The 19427-nt window shown below is 44.1% G+C and overlaps 1 protein-coding gene across 1 annotated transcript in view; it reads left to right on the top strand.

Moving 5' to 3' along the window:
- The window catches only part of PDGFRB (platelet derived growth factor receptor beta), a 105715-nt gene that overhangs the window by 46544 nt on the left and 39744 nt on the right, over positions 1 to 19427 (top strand). Inside the window, exons 3-8 of the mRNA XM_084839150.1 lie at positions 6983 to 7255; positions 9190 to 9456; positions 10651 to 10793; positions 14103 to 14277; positions 16594 to 16786; positions 17930 to 18045. Coding sequence (XP_084695276.1) covers positions 6983 to 7255; positions 9190 to 9456; positions 10651 to 10793; positions 14103 to 14277; positions 16594 to 16786; positions 17930 to 18045 — 1167 coding nt within the window. The remainder of the gene's footprint in view (positions 1 to 6982; positions 7256 to 9189; positions 9457 to 10650; positions 10794 to 14102; positions 14278 to 16593; positions 16787 to 17929; positions 18046 to 19427) is intronic.

The following is a 19427-nucleotide window of genomic DNA, read 5'->3' as shown; positions in this document are numbered from 1 at the left end:
TCCTATCGACATTTAGACAGAAAAAAATGTCCTACAACTCCCAGCATCTCTCCACCAGCTATGCTGGCTTGGGCATGCTGGGAACTGTAGGACTGTTGTCTATCTAAACATGTACAGGATTGCACTTTTAAAGTATTTGATTCACGCAGAGTTATTGTACAGATACAGAAGCACTGATAACCTTTATATTTAAAAGAATGGCATTTGTAACCCACCCAAACAACATTTAAAGAAGAAGAAGAAGGAGGAGGAGGAGGTTTCTAGGCCGCAACATGTCCATTTTCCTATCTGTGTAGGGCAGGCCTGGACAACTTGTGACATAGTAAGAAAAATGCAGGCCACCATCCATGTATAGCAGCCACCAGGGAGTGAATTTGGGTTGGAGACAGAGGCTTGAATACAGAGCATCCCATCTGTGTGCAAAGTGCTTGTGCGTGTGTATAGGACAGGCTGGTTTTGTTCAGTTTAAGTTACTAAAAGTTGGGGGTTCTCTGGAGCAGCATCCCAAGTGGTGACATGGGATGTTGCTTCCGAGGGCCCTCAACCATTAGGCACTAAAATTTAGGGAGACTTTGAGGGGGCTGTGAAGGCTGCCACCAGACGAGGGAAACTGAACAGCTTGATGCATGAGCTGAAGTGACTTTGCACTTCTCTGGCTCCAGTCCAAATGCCAAGGTTGTGTGAGTTTTCAGAAAGCAGAAGCCAATTTCAAAGAGGGGTTGCTGCTAGAGATTTGTACTAGGCATGTAGGAGAATTTCATTTTTGCTCATAAAACATGCAAGCATGCTATGTTCAAAGCCCCAAATGTGATAGCGACAATGAGCACATGTCTGCCCCAAATGTTCACAAATTGCCAGATGTGCTCACATTTTTCTGAGCAACTTTCCCAGTTCAATGTTGTGCAAGTCTCCTAATTTATGGAAATTTCCCTCTAGACTGAATCAGCCCTGCTTTAGTTTATGCAGTAAAGTTGCACAAATTAGGAAATTTGATGTGCAAACATTAGCACATGTTCACTCTGTGAAAAACTACACACGCTATTTTGTGCCCATCATGCTCCCAGGAAAGGGTACAAGAGCAAGCCGTGCCAATGGGGGGAGGGGTGTCAGCTGGCAACTCTGGTGTACACCATGCATGGGGTGGGGGGGAGCCTGTCTTGAATTGCTTTTAGCTATTACCTGCCTTCCAGTCACCTGCCTCCAAAAATAACAGGGAGGGAGGGTTCAAGCACCTGGCAGGCCGCAAAACATTGCTGTTGGGCGGTCTGCGTTCATCTTGGTGGCATGCAAGTTGTATAGGTCTGCTGTAGTGTTTTGCTGCACAAACAGAAGATTTCTGGCAGCTGGAGAAGCTGTCTGTCTGACAGCCTTCAGGCAGGGGACTTACAAAGTAAAGATGCAGAGCCTTGGCATCTAGTGAATCAGCATGAACAACTTCTGTTTCTTTAAGGCCAAGAGGAATGCCAGGGCCCCTGCCTAGGTGTCCACTCCTAAACCTCACTGCTTCAAAGCCTCCATTGCTAACTCTCAACATCCTGTTTTTATTACTGCAATAATTACACCGTTTGTTCCTGTTATTTTATAAATGTCCCAAACATAGTGAGTTTCTGTTTCTGTATTTGTGAGGAATATTTTGTAAACAACCCCAAAGTCCATTTAGATGTGGGGGCAATATATTTTAAAAGCAAATCAGGGTGTTTGTTGTTTTTTTAAAACTGAAAGCAAAACCAAAAACACACAAATCCGATGGTTTTAAGGCTTATATATTTGAGGGTGCTATACAAATGCATGCTATCCATTGTTATTTTGTGATATTACTGTTTTTGTAATTATTTTATTGGGTTGAATCCAGAGTTGTGCAGAGCCGAAGTTCATGAATGAGAAGATCCGGCAGATGGAAGTGGGGGAGGGAGGGAATTTTGCCCTCCCCACTGCAGTCCCTTATGCCCCTGAAAATCTGCTCTGGAGGATCGGGGGGCCCACCAGAACAATGTGTGAAGTAGTGCTGGGGGCTTCCAGAGGAAAGAGGAATCAGTGGACATGGCCACTCCGCCTCCTTCCTCCAGCAGAGGGATCCTGGTTTCCTCCACCAACGGAAGGAGCCCTTCTGTTGGAGGGGGGCAAGGGGGGACACATTAGATCCAACGCATTTTTTTAAACATTTGTAGGCAATCTTGACCAGTTTAGTGGAACGGTGAGATCTAAATGCCTTTTAAGCAAACAAACTAACAAACAAACAAGTAATTCAAGTTATGGAAGCTCAGATTAATACGTTTGAAATCCTGGGATTGGACATTCTTTGTGGACAGATAGCTTGTTGATAATATCTGCAGGAATCTTTCCATCTTTCTAAAGGTAGGCTACAGTACAGATTTCTAAACTGAAGTATTTTGCTTTCCTTCTGTCGTGCTATGCAATGAGAAATGGCTTATGGCTGAAAACAGTGTCACTTTCTGCTTCTGTGACCAACGTGCTACTTGCAGGAGCTGAATTATATCATGAGAAGGATTGTTACTTTTGCAATCCTATACCCGCTTACCTAGGAGTAAGCTCAATAGCCCCTTCATGGATCACTGCCTTGTTGTGGCAAAGGGGCTTGCGTAACTCAGTGAAGCCATAAGCTTTGCCGTGCAGGGCCACTCAAGACAGACAGGTCATGGTGGAGAGTTCTGACAAAATGTGGTCCACTGGAGAAGGAAATGGCAACCCACTCCAGTACTCCTGCCAAGAAAACCCCATGGAACGTATCACAAGGCTAAAATATATGATGCCGGAAGATGAGCCCCTCAGGTCGGAAGGTGTCCAATATACTACTGGGGAAGAGCAGAGGGTATTTCCAAGTTGTGCCAGAAAGAGTGAAGTGACTGGGCCAAAGCCTAAAGGACACTCAGCTGTGGATGTACCTGGTGGTGGAAAAGAAAATCTGATGCTGTAAAGAACAATATTGTTTAGGAACATGGAATGTAAGGTCAATGAATCAAGGTAAGCTGGAGGTGGTCAAACATGAAATGGCAGGATTGAACATCGACATCCTGGGAATCAGCGAACTAAAATGGACAAGCATGGGTGAATTTAATTCAGGTGACCATCGTATCTACTACTGTGGGCAAGAATCCGTTAGAAGAAATGGAGTAGCACTCATAGTCAACAAAAGGGTGGGAAAAGCGGTACTGGGGTACAATCTCAAAAACGATAGAATGAACTCAGTACGAATCCAAGGCAAACCATTCAACATCACAGTAATTCAAGTCTATGCCCCAACCACTGAGGCCGAAGAAGCTGAGGTTGTTCAGTTCTATGAAGACCTACAACACCTTCTAGAACTAACACCAAAAAAAAGATGTCCTTTTCATCATAGGGGATTGGAATACTAAAGTAGGAAGTCAAGAAATCACCGGGATAACAGGCAAGCATGGCCTTGGTGTACAAAATGAAGCAGGACAAAGGCTAATAGAGTTTTGCCAGGAGAACACTCTGATCATAGCAAACACTCTTTTCCAACAGCACAAGAGGCAACTCTACACATGGACATCACCAGATGGTCAATATTGAAATCAGATTGATTATGTCCTTTGCAGCCAAAGATGGAGAAGCTCTATACAGTCAGTAAAAACAAGACCTGGAGCTGACTGTGGCTCAGATCGTGAGCTTCTTGTTGCAAAATTTCGGCTTAAATTGAAGAACGTAGGGAAAACCACTAAACCATTTAGGTATGACCTAAATCATATCCCTTATGAATATACAGTGGAGGTGATTAATAGATTTAAGGGATTAGACCTGATAGACAGAGTGCCTGAGGAACTATGGACGGAGGTCCGTAACATTGTTCAGGAGGCAGCAACGAAATCCATCCCAAAGAAAAAGGAATGCAAGAAAGCAAAGTGGCTGTCTGATGAGGCTTTACAAGTAGCTGAGGAAAGAAGGGAAGCGAAAAGCAAGGGAGAAAGGGGAAGATATATCCAACTGAATGCAGAGTTCCAGAGAATAGCAAGGAGAGACAAGAAGGCCTTCTTAAATGAACAATGCAAAGAAATTGAGGAAAAAAATAGAATGGGAAAGACTAGAGACCTTTTCAAGAAAATCGGAGATATCAAGGGAATGTTTCGTGCAAAGACGGGCATGATAAAGGACAGAGAAGGCAGGGACCTAAGAGAAGCAGATGAGATTAAGAAGAGGTGGCAAGAATACACAGAAGAACTATACAGGAAAGATCTGAATGTCCCTGATAGCCATGATAGTGCGGTCACTGAACTTGAGCCGGACATCCTAGAGAGTGAAGTCAAGTGAGTCTTAGGAAGAATTACTAACAACAAAGCTAGCGGAGATGACAGTATTCCAGCTGAGCTATTTAAAATCCTAAAAGATGATGCTGTTCAAGTGCTGGACTCAATATGCCAACAAATTTGGAACACTCAACAGTGGCCGCAAGACTGGAAAAGGTCAGTTTACATTCCAATGCCAAAGAAGGGCAATGCCAAAGAGTGTTCAAACTACCGCACAATTGCGCTCATTTCACATGCCAGCAAGGTGATGCTCAAAATCCTACAAGCTAGGCTTCAGCAGTATGTGAACCAAGAACTACCAGAAGTACAAACTGGGTTCCAAAGAGGCAGAGGAACTAGAGATCAAATCGCCAACATTCGCTGGATCATGGAGAAAGCAAGAGAATTCCAGAAAAACGTCTATTTCTGCTTCATTGACTACGCTAAAGCCTTTGATTGTGTGGATCACAACAAACTGTGGCAAATTCTGAAAGAGATGGGAGTACCAGACCACCTTACCTGTCTCCTGAGAATCTTGTACGAGGGTCAAGAAGCAACAGTAAGAACCAGACATGGAACAACCGATTGGTTCAAAATTGGGAAAAGAGTACGACAAGGCTGCATATTGTTGCCCTGCTTATTTAACTTATATGCAGAGTACATCATGAGAAATGCCAGGTTGGATGAATCACAGGTCGGAATTAAGATTGCCGGGAGAATTATCAGCAACCTCAGATACACAGACGATACCACCCTAATGCCGGAAAGCGAAGAGGATCTAAAGAGCCTCTTGTTGAGGGTGAAAGAGGAGGGTGCAAAAGCTGGTTTGAAACTCAACATTAAAAAAACGAAGATCATGGCATCTGGCCCCATCACTTCCTGGCATATAGAAGGGGAAGAAATGGAAGAAGTGACAGATTTTATTTTCTTGGGCTCCAAGATCACCGCAGACGGTGACTGTAGCCATGAAATTAAAAGACGCTTGCTCCTTGGGAGGAAAGCTATGGCAAAGCTAGACAGCATAGTAAGAAGCAGAGACATCACCTTGCCGACAAAGGTTCGTATAATCAAAGCTGTGGTTTCACAGTAGTAACATATGGCTGTGAGAGCTGGACTATGAGGAAGGCTGAGCGCCGAAGAATTGATGCGTTCGAACTGTGGTGCTGGAGAAGACTCTTAGGAGTCCCCTGGACTGCAAGGAGGTCAAATAAGTCAATCCTAAAGGAAATCAACCCTGAGTGCTCATTGGAAGGACAGACACTGATACTGAAGCTCAAATATTTTGGCCACCTAATGCGAAGAGAAAACTCCCTGGAAAAGACCCTGATGCTGGGAAGGATTGAAGGCAAAAAGAGAAGGGGACGGCAGAGGATGAGATGGCTAGATATCATCACTGATGCAATGAATATGAACTTGAGCACACTCTGGAGAGAGTGGAGGACAGGAAGGCCTGGCGTGCTATGGTCCATGGGGTCACGAAGAGTTGGAGACGACTTAGCAACTGAACAACAACAACAAAGCTCAATAGGGTGTACACCCAATATACGTGTATATTAGACAGTATTGCACTAGATAAGACAGACTATATCACATCCTTCCTACATGCCTGCCCCTGCTTCTCAAGTAACATTGGGAGGTCTGTACAACAGTTAGGAAGCTATGATGGGCTCATAGGAAGCAATTCAGGAAGACATTGTCCACCCTATCATTTCCCAAAGATTTCCTGGCAATCTTATTTTTAGTTTTGTTGTGATTTTTCTTTCACATCCTCATCCTGATTAGATCTCTCCAACACAAACCATATTATAGAGACCTGTGCCATAGCAGACACTTCTTAGATCTTTAAAATGTACGATTCAAAACAGCCGGGGGGGGGGGGGGGGGCGGTCAGGCTTATTCCTGTGAAATAGAAATACATTTGTTGGTAGCAAGCTCCCCCCCCCCCAACCTCATATTACAAAGCCAGAATATGGAAAGTACCCCTATTTTGTTGGGGCTTTCCAGTTGTCCCATGCATAATGTCTGAATTAGCTGTTGTCATCATGCAATTGTAACTGAGCAAATATTGAACCCCTTGTTTCCTTAAGTAATGTCTAGTTCTGTCCTTATGTAGAAGGAAAATAAGGATACAGTGCTGAAGTCCAACTCCAGGTTCTTCCTCTTGAGAGACAAACACTAGGTGGAGACATTTCCAATCATTCCATATATGCCTATGAACGCATTTTTCATGAAACATCTATGATCGACCAGTCTTAGGAACACTTCTGTCCAAAGGATTATTATTTCACTTTTAAGGCAGTTCAGTAGTTAATATTAGATATAAACATTGTATACTTTTTCATTGTGGTTTTAATGTATTTCTTTTCATGATGGTTTTAATTAAGCTTTTAAAAAAAATTTGCCTTACTATTGTAAGCTGCCTTGAGAGACATTTTTTGGTTGGGAAGGTGGGATACTAATTAATTAATTAATTAACATGTTACTTTCATTTCTGATGCTGGTTCCTCTGAGCCAGTGGACTGCGTCTTGTGGCCCTCCAGAAGTTTTGGCCTATAACTCCCATGAACCTTCACCATCGGTTATGATAGCTAGGGTAGATGGGAGTTGTAGGCCAAAATATCGGAAGGGCCACTGCAAGTTGTACACTCCTGGTGTTCATAATCTACCACTAAACTGTGAGGTCTCTCTTATGATTTGCTTTTCCTAATAATTTCTTCAAGGATTTCCAGAAAGCAGCTCCCTGGAGATCTCTCCCAAAGACCATGAAGTTATCCTCCATCTCTACAGTGATTTTTCCCTGACCTGCTCAGGGCAGAATAAGGTTTTCTGGAGAAAGGACACCAAAACCACTTTAAACAGCACGCTGGAGAAAAGGGGTGGCACTTTTGTTAACACCTTCACGCTCAGGAATGTTACTGGCTCCAACACGGGCGAGTATTCCTGTGCCTCTGATCAATCCCCAGAAGAAAAAGCCATCTACATTTTTGTACCAGGTACTGGTGTAATTGCATTGCTTTTATTCTTTTAAGCATCTGCCTGTGCTTCTGTGTATGTATGGGTTTCTGGAAGATTTGGATCTTTAGAACAGGGGTGGGGAACCTCTGATTCATGGACCAAGCGTGGACATCCAGGCCTCTCAATCCAGAGGCAATGCCCCTCACCAGGCCTGCTCCACATTATTGATACTGTCCCCCATCTACATCAGAACATAAGAAGAGCCATGCTGGATCAGACCAAGAGTTCATCTAGTCCAGCACAGTGGCCAACCAGCTGTCGACCTGAAACCCACAAGCAGAGCATGAGCACAACAGCACCCTCCCACCCGTGTTCCCCAGCAACTGGTGTACATAGGCTCACTGCCTCTGATACTGGACGTAGCACATAGCCGTCAAGACAAGTAGCCATTGATAGCCTTCTCCTCCAGGAATTTCTCGAACCCCCTTTTAAAGCAACCAAACTGGTTGCTATCACTACTTCCTGTGGTAGTGAATTCCTTAGCTAAACTATGCGCTGTGTGAAGAAGTCCTTCCTTTTAACTGTCCTGAATCTCCCACCAATCAGATTCATGGGATGACCCCGGGTTCTAGTATTTTGAGAGAGGGAGAAAAATGTCTCTCTATCCACATTCTCCACACCATGCATAATTTTGTACACCTCTGTCATGTCTCCCCTTCCCTCCTTTTTTCCCAAGCTAAACAATCCCACCTGATGGGTGGAACCTTGTACAAGTTGGGGAGGGAGAATGCCTGGATGCAAATGTATTTTTATTCATAGCATACTGAACAAAGTATGAGTCACATTGCTAACTCCACCCAGTTTTGGCTCTGGCCCCACACCCTTTTAGCTCTGGCCATGCCCACTGCTGGAATCCAGACCCCAGCAAGTTTCCACTGAGGTGACAGGAAGAAGATTCCCCACCCTTGCCTTGAAGGATGATATGGAAATTAGGAAGCTGAGAAAGTGACCCATGGTTTGGGAGCAGGGATGGCCCAAGGCTTTTTGCTGCCTATGGTGAAGAAAAAGACCCCCTCCCCTATTCCACATACATAAACCAACTGGCCTGGCAATCAAGTCTTACTTGCAACACTGGTGACAGGACACCATCCTCCATTGCGCCTGAAGGCAGCAAGCTAGGTTAGAGGGTGCAGGGCTGGTTGGGTAGCACACATACGTTTGTCCTCCGTCTTCAAACACCTTGCTGCTGCTCTGCACTCCTTAGCATCTGCCACCTGAGGCGGCTGCCTCACTCTTTCTAAAGATAGGCTGGGGCCTGTTTGCAAGTGTGAATGTGGCAGACTTTGTCCATGTTTGTGATGGACAGTAAGTAAAACAAAACAACACAAACTCTTGCAGGTCGTATACTTCTTCTAGTCCCATCCCTCCTCTCTTAACCCAGTCTCCCCCAGCCTGGTTCCCTCCAGATGTTTCGGACTTTAACTCCCAACACTGTTGTCCATCACCCATGCTAGCTGGGGCCTGATGGAAGTTGTCCAAAACATCTGGGGAAAAGTTTGGGGAAAGCTGTCTTAACCACACCCATTTAGCACTAAACCTCTCCATCTCTGGAGATGCCCCATCTTAAAGAAACAGACAATTTAACGTATGTTATATTGTGATAACTGCAGTCCAAACTAGGGAGAAAATACTGCCTTGCCCAAACCACAGAGAAAATATTACTGGTGTATTCCAGTTAAACCACTAAACCATATGCTGCAATTACATACTTAACTGTATCTTGTCACATTTGCTCATGTTGATCTCCCATCTTACAGCTAGGAGGCTGTTAGAGTGAACTAATCTCAGATAGTTTGAGATTAGCTTCATAGCTATCCTGTGTCAGAAATGGATATTTGTATTCTTTGCTACTGGATATTATCCTTGTTATTGCATAACTAATTGATTTCTCTCCACCCTCCTATTTCTACAGACCCCTCGCTGCCATTCCTACCAAACATTCAAGAGGACACATTTATTTTCAGCACGGGCTATGGTGAGAACATTATCCCATGCCGTGTGACAAACCCCAACACTACAGTGACTCTTTATGAAAAGAGGGTTAATGACCCAGTCCTGGGCACTTATTACCCACAACTAGGCTTTAAGGGATACTTTGATGACATGGCCTACATCTGCAGGGCAACACTAGATGAACAGGAGTTTGACTCTGTACCATACTATGTCTACAGCATCCAAGGTGAGCCTTTTCTCAATATTTGCCTCTACTAGTACGGGCAAAGGGATCTGTCTTCAATATGAAAAGCTACAGTCTTTCTGCACAGTAAAGCAACAGCCTGGCTCTATTTTCAGGTGTCAGCCCCACTCATTGAAGAACTGGGAGGAGAACAGGTAGTAGAGGAAGGGTGGCCATGACAGAGAAGGCCTTTTTGGTGGTAGTCCCCCAGCTCCATCGGGAAGCTCACCTGGCACCTACATTGTTGTCATTCTGTGCCAGTCTAAGACCTTTTGTTCTCCCAGGCCTTTTAAGACCTTGTTATTTTAATCTCTGTGGCATTAATGTTGGTTTTAGCTCCTGTATTGACTAGCTGTTTTAGCTTCTCTATTAACTGGTTGTTTTTTGTTCCTGCAGTTCGTACTGTATTGGATTATGCTGGATGTAAATATTTGGATTTTATGCTGGATTTTATTCAACTTATTGTTGATTTTTTATTGTATTGTCACATTTTAAATCAATCTGTGTGAGGCCTGGAGAAATTAATTATAAAATGCCTAGTAAATATAAATAAATTGAGAGGGGTTGTGGGGGGAATACTTATCTCATCATAGGTTAATGATTAAGTGGCTCTGCAATGAGACTATTGGACAACAGCCTCCTTGCTGTAAAACCAGCTGTACTGTGTAATGAACTTGGTGCACAGCTTGGACACATTTTCATTCATATGAACTCTAAGGATGGGGGACAAAGTTGTTCTGTTCACATTTTAATTTAATTTATTTTCGCACTTTCAAATGAATGCATGAACTGAACCTCAGTTATCCTTCAGACTTCACACTTCTCTGAATTTTGGAACAGAGTTCTCCAGTCAAAATCACACACAAAATGTGTATCTTAGGGGAAAGTTACACAAAAATGTGTATATTAGTGAAAACAGCTTTAAAATACATTCACATTAGGAAAATTGCTTGCAAAAACTGTGTATATTAATCAAAGTTGCATACAAACATTCATGTTTTAGGAGAAATGTATACAAAAATGCATATGAATTTTCATGTGAACTTCTTCTGGATGATTCAAACTTAAGATGGGGAGAATGAGAAACCCAGATAAATCAAAGTTCCTAGGTTTATTCATCCCTAATGAACTGGCCTTCCTGTAAGTTGTTGTGGCTTGGCTTCCTTCCATATTAACTTGACATTTTCCCCTCTATAGTTTCTTCCTCTCCCACCTCCCACATCAACATTTCTATCAGTGCGGTGCAAACTGTTGTGAAACGAGGCGAAAATATAACTGTGACGTGTGCAGTGAGAGGCATTGAGTTGATCAGTTATGCCTGGACTTATCCTGGCCAGAAGGTAAGTGTGTGTGTGTGTGTGTGTGTGTGTGTGTGTGCATGTTTGGAGGGAGGGCCTTGGTTTGTAGGGGCAGGGGGTTCCCCTCATCTGGACATAGCAAGCGTGGTGGATAAAGGGTGAGGCTCTTCTCTATGGACGTTTGGACAGCCATTAAAGCAGAGGGGCAACTACTGCAGTGCAACAACGGGGCCACAAAAGCCAAGTGTGGACACACCCTCTAGCAATCAGTGAACGAATAGCTGTGGGTCAAACTAGAGGCATCAGTAATCACAGGAATGCCATTAACATGCACGGTTTTTGTTCTGCAAGCCCCAGCCACTGGAATGCCCGAGCGCCCCAGAAGCATGGGGTGGGATGCAGCGGGGAGGAGCCTCCCCTGCTGGCTATGGGAGCTTCTGTGAAAGGCAGATAGCAGCTTCTGATGGATGAATTTTGTCAGAACTGCGGAAGGGAGACCAAGAGCTGAACTCCTCCTCCCTCTTCTTGTTCGGAGGCTACTCGGGTTTCCCCGTGGCTGCTATTTACGTCACAAAAAACACGTGAGTTAATTGCGCTTATTCAGTTAGTGACGCATCAGATTTGCCCCTGCACATTCCCATGATTTCTACTGACTTTGCTAAGGTTCCAGTGTACAAATGCTTTATCTTTCTTGGAGGGAGAGAGAAAGAGAGAGAGAGAGAGAGATTACTTCCTTGTGATCTGTTGCTTGGGAAGTTTAAAGCATCTTACTGGCCGAGGTGATCCAAGACCTGTCCTTGCTCCTTTGAACATGAGCAGGAGCACCACTGGTGAAACTGTCAGTTCTGCATGATGTGGAGAGCCCCCCCAAATTAGGGATGTTTATTTTGAGAAGCATAAATCTCTGGACTAGGACATACAGATGGCTTTAACTAAAGTTGTACATACACACGTTTAATGTCACATCTAGTTTAGCCCTTCTAGACTGGGATTGCACGACACGATAAGCCACAGTGGGTTGTGAGCCTTGTCAGTGTCAGCGTGGCTTACCATGATGTGCGAACCCAGCACAGATGATTCATTATGGTTTGTTCACCATAGACAAGCCACCCTGAGAACCTATGGCTTGTAGTAGGGTTGTTGAGGGTAGCTTGTTCTCAGGGTGGCTTGTTGAGACATGTGAACCTGGCAACATGGCTTGTCCCAAGTGGCTACAGAGACACCTGGCAAGAGCGACAAAAAAGTTTCCCGCTGTAGGGATGAGGATACAAGGTGGGTTGCCACACAGTAGACACTGAGATAAATGCAAAGAGCAGGCTGGAGGACTGAGGAGGAAAGAAGCCATGCCAAGCCGCCGTGTGCCTGATCGTCTGTTGGGAGTAACGTGGGTTAGCGAGTGAAGAGCCAACATGGCATGTTCTCCAGCGTGGCCCACAGTCTTCTCTTAAAGCAAGGGTGGACAATTTGTAACCCTCCAGATGTGTTGTCCTACAATTCCCACCAGCCCTAGCTAGCGTAGCCAAAATGGGAGTTGTAGGCCAAAACATCTGGGGGGCTGCAAGTTGCCCGCTCATGCTTTAAAGCATGCAGAATTGGCTATTCAAAGACCAGATGTTGGATTATGGAGACTATTAGCATCATCCTAAAAGATTGTTTACATGTTCTTATAAAGGAGAGGGCCCATCACCAGCATCTTTAGGGAGGCAGGATTCCATCCAGAAATCCCTAAGGCACACGGATCTACACCAGCACCATTATTATAAGAAGACAGAAACACACCAATGAATAACTAATAAAGAGGTTGCATAATTTATGCCAATATGTTTTCCCAGGCATTTTAATCTGTTCCTGCCTTAACTTCATTTTATCTGGGCTATGGTTCTTACACTGTTAACTTTACTGGTATGTTGTATGCCTCTTTAGGCTGCGATCCTATAGATTTTCCTGGAAGTTTGTCCCAGTGAGTTCGATGAATAGACATGCATAGGTTTGTGCTGTTAAGCTGTCCTGGGAACATGGTTATAGGGTGACATATGAATATTTTAAATAAATAAAATAACCCGTGAGCACCTGCGATAGTGTGGGATGGAAATAGGGATGTATGAACCCACCCTCGCCTGAATTCTCCGGGCACCCGCCCAGCCCTTACCCCTGCTCACCAGTCCCCAGAACGTGCTCAAGCCCCTCCTACTTTTGGTGAGTGGCCCACACTCACCTTGGCGGCCTCATGGAACTCCGCAGTCACCATTTTTTGAAAAATGCAATGGCGATTGCAAAAATGTGCATATTTTCAAATGCAAAGAAATGCACATTTTGTGAATGTGCTTTTTGCACATGTGTGAAAATGTGTATTCTCACAAAATGCGCATTTTGTGCATTCGCAAATATGCGCATCTTTGCGATCGCCATTTTTCAAAAAGTGGCAACTGCAGAGCTTGACAAGGACGCTGGGGTGAGTGTGGGCCGGTCACTGAATGCAGGCAGTGGGCAAGTGGGGGCAGAGTTTCGGCAAGCGAGGCTTGGGGGTGCAGGCAGGAGGGGTTCCGCCGGATTCCCAGATGGAATAGGGCACCCACACCATGCCTAGATGGAAATACGATTGAATTAAGTGCTTGCTCAGCCTCTGACCCCAAATGCCCATCCAGAATGGGGTGTTACCTTCCCTTTAGCTGAAAATGGTCCAGATTTAAGTGTGAGCAACTGGGCTAATGGAAGTGGACCTCCCTGCCCGCTCCTTCCTCTGACAGCCCCTCCAGCCCCCTGAGAATGTTTCACAGAGAGTCAGCAAACCCTGCTGAAGGGGTGAGATGTGGGCGGAGGCAGGGAGATGTCCAAAAATTGGCAGAGGAACCTTTTCCTTCGCCAAAGGCAGATCCTGGATTGAGCCTGAGATATGGTTTCTAGTTTCTGATTGTCATCACAGGTGTCCTCCTGCAACTCACTTCCATGTCTGGAAATGCAGAATGGAAGTTTTAATTATGCTTACTGGGTTCGGAGAGCACTGTACACTTCATCATGCAAATTAGCAGATTTCTGTTTCCATTGCTATCAGATATTCTGATAATATCTGATACAAGAGACATGCAAGAGAGACATGCAACAAGAGAAAGAACAAGAGACATGCAAGAGAGAGAAGGCACTCTGCTGCTGGAGCAGAATGATGGAAAAGCATACCCAATCACCTTATTTTGGCCCCATTTGGGTGTGCCTTCTCTTGAGGACTTTTTATCATAAGATGTGCTCATGTGTTAGATGATAGGCCACGTTCCTATTACTTGGATTGGACAAACCCTTCACACACTGGAAGAACACCTTTACTGCTAAGTGCTTACTCTTTACGGTCCTTTGCAGGTGGGCAAAAAGGTACAACCACTGACGTTTATTGCACCAGGTGTTGGCCACTATACTAGTTCCATCCTAACCATCCACAATGCAGACCTGGAGGATGCAGGGCTGTACATCTGTGAGGCCACTGACACCTATCACGGGCAAAAAGAAAGGCAAAACATCTCCATCAGAGTGATTGGTACGTTTGCCAAAAGCTTTTGTTTGTCATCAACCTGACATGTTCAAACTCTAGGGCTTCCTGAAACAGCAAAGGGTAACCATGGCTTCCTACTCTTCTGGGAACTGAAGACAACTAGGGTGTTTCCACGCCAGAGTCTTTTGGTGCAGCTGATTGCTTTTCTGCAATCAGTTAATTGCTTTTCTGCAGTTAGCTAAAAGCTGAATTAAAACGTGGGTTCCATGTAGTATTTAATATAGTACTATATTAACTGGCAAAGCTGTTCCCAGTGTCCAAGATCCTTCTTCAACACTGACTTACAAGTAAGTTCTATTTAGCAAAGGTCCCAGGCAGCAACTTCAAATGAAAGTTTATTGCTTGCAGGTTCAGCCCATTTTATTGCTCACTTCCTATTGATCCAGGCTGGGAAATTAGTGGTTAATTCCCCTTGAACAGCTTTTCTATGAATTTACCCATATCAGTTTCTGTTCTGTGCTTCTCATTAATTGTTTCGTTTTTGTTTTAATTTACCTAGATGGTTACTGACCTGCCCCCATTTTTGAGCATTGCTTATTTTACTGGACGATCACCCAAGTGTCTCAAAACCATTACCGAAGGACCTTTGTTAGGATTTAGGAGCAAAGGTGATATCTTGAACTACAAAATCCAGATCACAGCCCTCCTCAGTTGGGATCGTCATGTTCAGTTTGAGGTTCTTTCCTTAAAGAAAACAGTTATATGTTAAAAGGGCTAATGGAGCAGTGCCGGCTCCAGGTCTCCGGGGGCCCTTGAGCAAGACAGCCTCAGGGACCCTCCCTTCTCACCGCCATTGTCACCGGCTGCTGTTGTTCCCCATCCTCTTTCTTAATATTGCTACCACTTGCTTGCTTGACAGGCAGACAGACAATGAGCAAGTAGGCCGTGGCATCTGCTGCTGCTCCTTCTCACCACCGCCAGAGCAAGAAGCAGGTGAACAAGCAGGTTGCAAGAGTGAAGAGGAGGCGCTTTTGTCAGGGGGTGGGCCTCCAGCATGTGCCCAACTATGCCTACCCAGTTAGGGTGACCACTGGGCAGATGTCCACTTTTCTCTCAGTATTTTAAGGGCTGCCTGGAAAAGTCCGCATTCAAAATTCCCAGTACTGGACAAAAAGGACACCGGCTGCTCGCTTTTTTAAAAACGTAATTAGCAGCCAAAGGCACGGTGCTGCAGCAGAGCTGCACAGTGCAACTTTAAATGCCTCTGTGTAGGGAAGGAAGGGAAATGGCATCATTTGCATTTCCTTTACAGGGTGATGATTGTACAGAAAAAAAGATGGCGGCCCCTGTGGGCATACTATAGAAGCAGCCATTTCTTTCTCCATACAATTGCCCCCTAAAGGAAATGCAAAGCACGTCATTTCCTTTCCCTCCCTCCCCGGAGGCCTTTGAAGTTTCCATTTGCACTGTGCAACAGGCAGCTCACCTCAGCTGCTGTAATGCCTTGACTTTAGCTGCCATAATTATTTACATTAAAAAGAGACAGACAGACAGACAGACAGACGGGGATGGATAGATTGGCCACCCACCCACTTTATGCCCTCGTCTCATAGTACGAATCCCAGTCAGGCCACTAGAAGGGAATTGCAATGCAGACCCTATTTATCATGACTGGAATTTGATTTTAGGAGGGGATAATGAGGTGAATGATTGAAGTGTATGGGGTTAATTTATTGAAGGAAAATTTTGGAGCAGGATCTGGATCATCTGGGGGATGATTAATTGAATAAGGATGCAATCCTATGCTTGTTTAGACAGGAAAAAAGTCCTACAATTCCTAGCATCCCTCCAGCCAGGGATGCTGGCTGAGGCATGCTGAGAATTGTAGGACTTTTATTCTGCCTAAACATACATAGGATTGCACCCTAAGATACTGATTTGGGTGATCTGGGTGGGATTCAAATTAATTTAAGAATGGGGGGGTTGATTGGGTTGAGAAACTAATTGGTTGGTCTGCTGTGAAATTTAAATTTTAGTAATTTCCAAATTTACATATAAATTAGCATATACAAATTACATGCAAACTGGACTCTTTTTTAGTGCTGCATGCTCTCTTTTTGGGCAATGCCTACCTGGCTACGCTACCTACCTTTGACGCCAGCCCTGCTTACAAGGGCTAAGATCGGAACAGGATCCTAGCTGTATTCCTGTTCTTTCAGCCACTTCTCCCTGTCAGCATCCATAAAAGTCAAGCTTTCCTTTGCCGCCACCACCACCCCACACTCCACAAAGATGGATGGCAAATCCAAGGAGGGTTGCTCCGCCTCCCTGTGACTTTTATTTCCACTTTTTCTTACCCAGAGCATGGCTTTGTGACCTTCCACACTGCTTTCAATGACACCGTGTTTGCTGAACTTCACAAAAGCCACATCTTCCATGTGCAGATTGAGGCCTATCCAAGCCCAGCCATCATCTGGCTTCAGGATGGCCAGCCCCTGACTTCAGAGAGCAACAGTGAATTTGCCATCAGCAACAAAAATTCTTCAGAAACCAGGTAAATGGTCTGAAATCAGCCAAGCTAAAGCCTGTTTAAAAGTACAGCCAGCATATAAAATAAAATAAATGTTTTCCACCACCCCAGCATTTTTCTTTTCCATCTCTCTCAGGATTAAGCAAGTTATCATTTTTAATTTACATATTTCATGCAAAGGTTTTATTTTGCATTTCTCTGCCTCCATCCCCAGTGGAAAGGAAAAGCAACCTTAGCCTACTGGATATTAGAGAAATTATCACCAGAGAGCCCCATATCTGGCTTCAGAACAAACTGCTTCATAGTCTCAGCATACATTCTGGGCTGAATTAAACCAAACTACATGGTACACTCTGAGCTTTTCTAGACGAGGCTGTTAATCTGCTGTATCTACTTCTGGTTTCATCGCAGAATTGAGATCTGAGCACTACAAATTAGCACAATTACACAAGTAGAAAAAGCATTTTCTTTTGCTTTCACAAATAATACCACATTTTCCCTGCTCTAAAATAACTCACCAAAAGTGCTGTTTAAAAACAGAAGTGAAACTGGATGGTCACAATGTTGTCTAAAGAACCTGTAAACCACTGTGAGTAGGGAATGATGAGTGCACAATAAATGTTTCGTGTAGAAAAGCTCTTTGAGATTTTTACTGATTATTATTATACCAAATGCAACCATGGGTGGGGCTGCTAATTTGATTGGGGAAGTTGCACAAAGTTAAGAGAGTTTAACTCTTTCTCCCATGCCAATTTCTCGATCAAAGTCAAGATCAAAGTTTCTCCAGGTGTGGGAAGAAATACAAGAATGAATGGGCTCTAAGGTAAACATGACGGAGATGGGCACATGTTTCTTTTCATATGTTTGCCTCATTCCCAGAAAATGTGGCCCAGTCTTTAAACGTTAAAAGAAGCCCACTGGAGAGAGGTATGACACCCTCTCCACCTCTTCTGCATTAATTGCTCTCTGTGCATTGCTCAAGCCACTTCCTCTGTTCTTGACTCTTGATATCAGAACTGAGCTGGGAATCGTTTGATTGAAGGAAATATATTTCTCTCTGTGGGTATAAACATTTTCCCTTTGAATGCGACAAGTTTTGTGCTCCTTCTGCCTGAGCTGATCTTCTTTTCCAGCATCTTAATTTCTCTAAGGTGCTCTTTCCTCCAGGTATCAAACGACTTTAACCCTCGTAAGGGTGAAACAGAGCGAGGGAGGTTTATATACTGTCCGAGCATCCCATGAAGATGACTCAAAGGAGCTCTCATTTTACTTACAGATTAATGGTGAGCATTTCTCTCTGCAAAATTTATCTTGCACTAAATCTATCTGCATTTAGATTGGGCCCATACCATTTGTAGACAATGGCACCTCAAAAATCCAGGGCAGGGTATAGAGAGATGTGAATCAGCTCACCAAAGTTTTCCAGATTCCATCTCAGAGCTTGTTCCAACTTGAGTCTGTATCAGATTGTGAGCTTTGATTTTTTTCTTTTCACATGAAATATTTGTGCGTGTTTTCATGTGCATTTTTCCAAATGTACACTTCAATTGTGCACATCGTTGAAAGTACACATTCTTTTCCCATTGATTCAAGTGTATTTGTGGTGCATTTTTCAAAAGTATGGATTTTTTCAAGTGCGTTTTTAAAACGTATACATGTTGTCTAACACATTTTGGGGGGTCCATGAATCACGTTGCATGCTCGGAAATCTACAGACTTTGACCACAGATAGCATGTGAGTCTGTGTTTGGTCCAGAAGGTGCAAACTAAGTAAACCTTGATCAAAAACAAACTGAAACACATTCCTCATACATCCCTAGCAGGGCACAAGTGTCCCCCACTACGAAGGGGATTGCCCCTACACTTTCACTTCTCTACCACTGAACAAATGAGCCAAAACAGATGCTATGCAGATCAGAGGTGGGCAGACTTCAGGCATCAAATCTACTGGGTATGTTACTAGAACTCGAAGATCCACCAACCAGGTGAAGATCAGATGACTCTTGAGCACCTTCTGAGCCTAGAAAGTTATTTTTAGTTTCAGAACTGAGCATGCAGTCTTTTCACACAAGTGCACCCCTGGTTACGCCAAACTCTCTTTATTTCAGCTGCCTAATTTGGGTGGAAAAAGTCATTTTGTTGCTATTATTAAACAATTGGGAGTTAGAAACCCTTGCTGATCTAGTGCAAATCACCCAGAATCTTCCAGAAGATCCTGATCAATGTTGTATTTACCCTTAATGTAGACCGTGGTTAGATGCCTGACCATGTGGACATTACATCCATGCTCAGTCATGTTTTAATGCATTTATCACATGCCCATTCGTATGGAGTTCTAGCATGTCTATGACTGGCAGTCCAGATAGGCATGGCACTAGTGTTGCACATGAAAGGGCCAGTCCACGTGGCAAATGCATTTAAACATGAAAGGGTGTGCATCTTGGAACTTTTACACAGGTGAGTCTTTTACCTATGGCCTGTGTCAATTTCGTGTGTGTGTGTGTGTCTCCTTGGGAAGACCATAAGAATTGCTTTGCTAGATCAAACCAAAGGTCCAATGAGTCCATCACTCTGTCTCAAAGAATGGCCTGGTCAGACAGATGTCTGGGAAGCTCACAAACTGAGCAAGGGAGGAATAGCCATCTCCTTGTTTCCCCAAACGTTT

The sequence above is a fragment of the Heloderma suspectum genome, chromosome 2 (genome assembly GCF_057233095.1).
Source record: "Heloderma suspectum isolate Gila_16-S chromosome 2, 16-S_ref, whole genome shotgun sequence".
In the NCBI taxonomy this organism is placed as follows: Eukaryota; Metazoa; Chordata; class Lepidosauria; order Squamata; family Helodermatidae; genus Heloderma; species Heloderma suspectum.
Note: the sequence above shows the minus strand (reverse complement) of the source record. Positions and strands in the feature narration are given on the sequence as shown.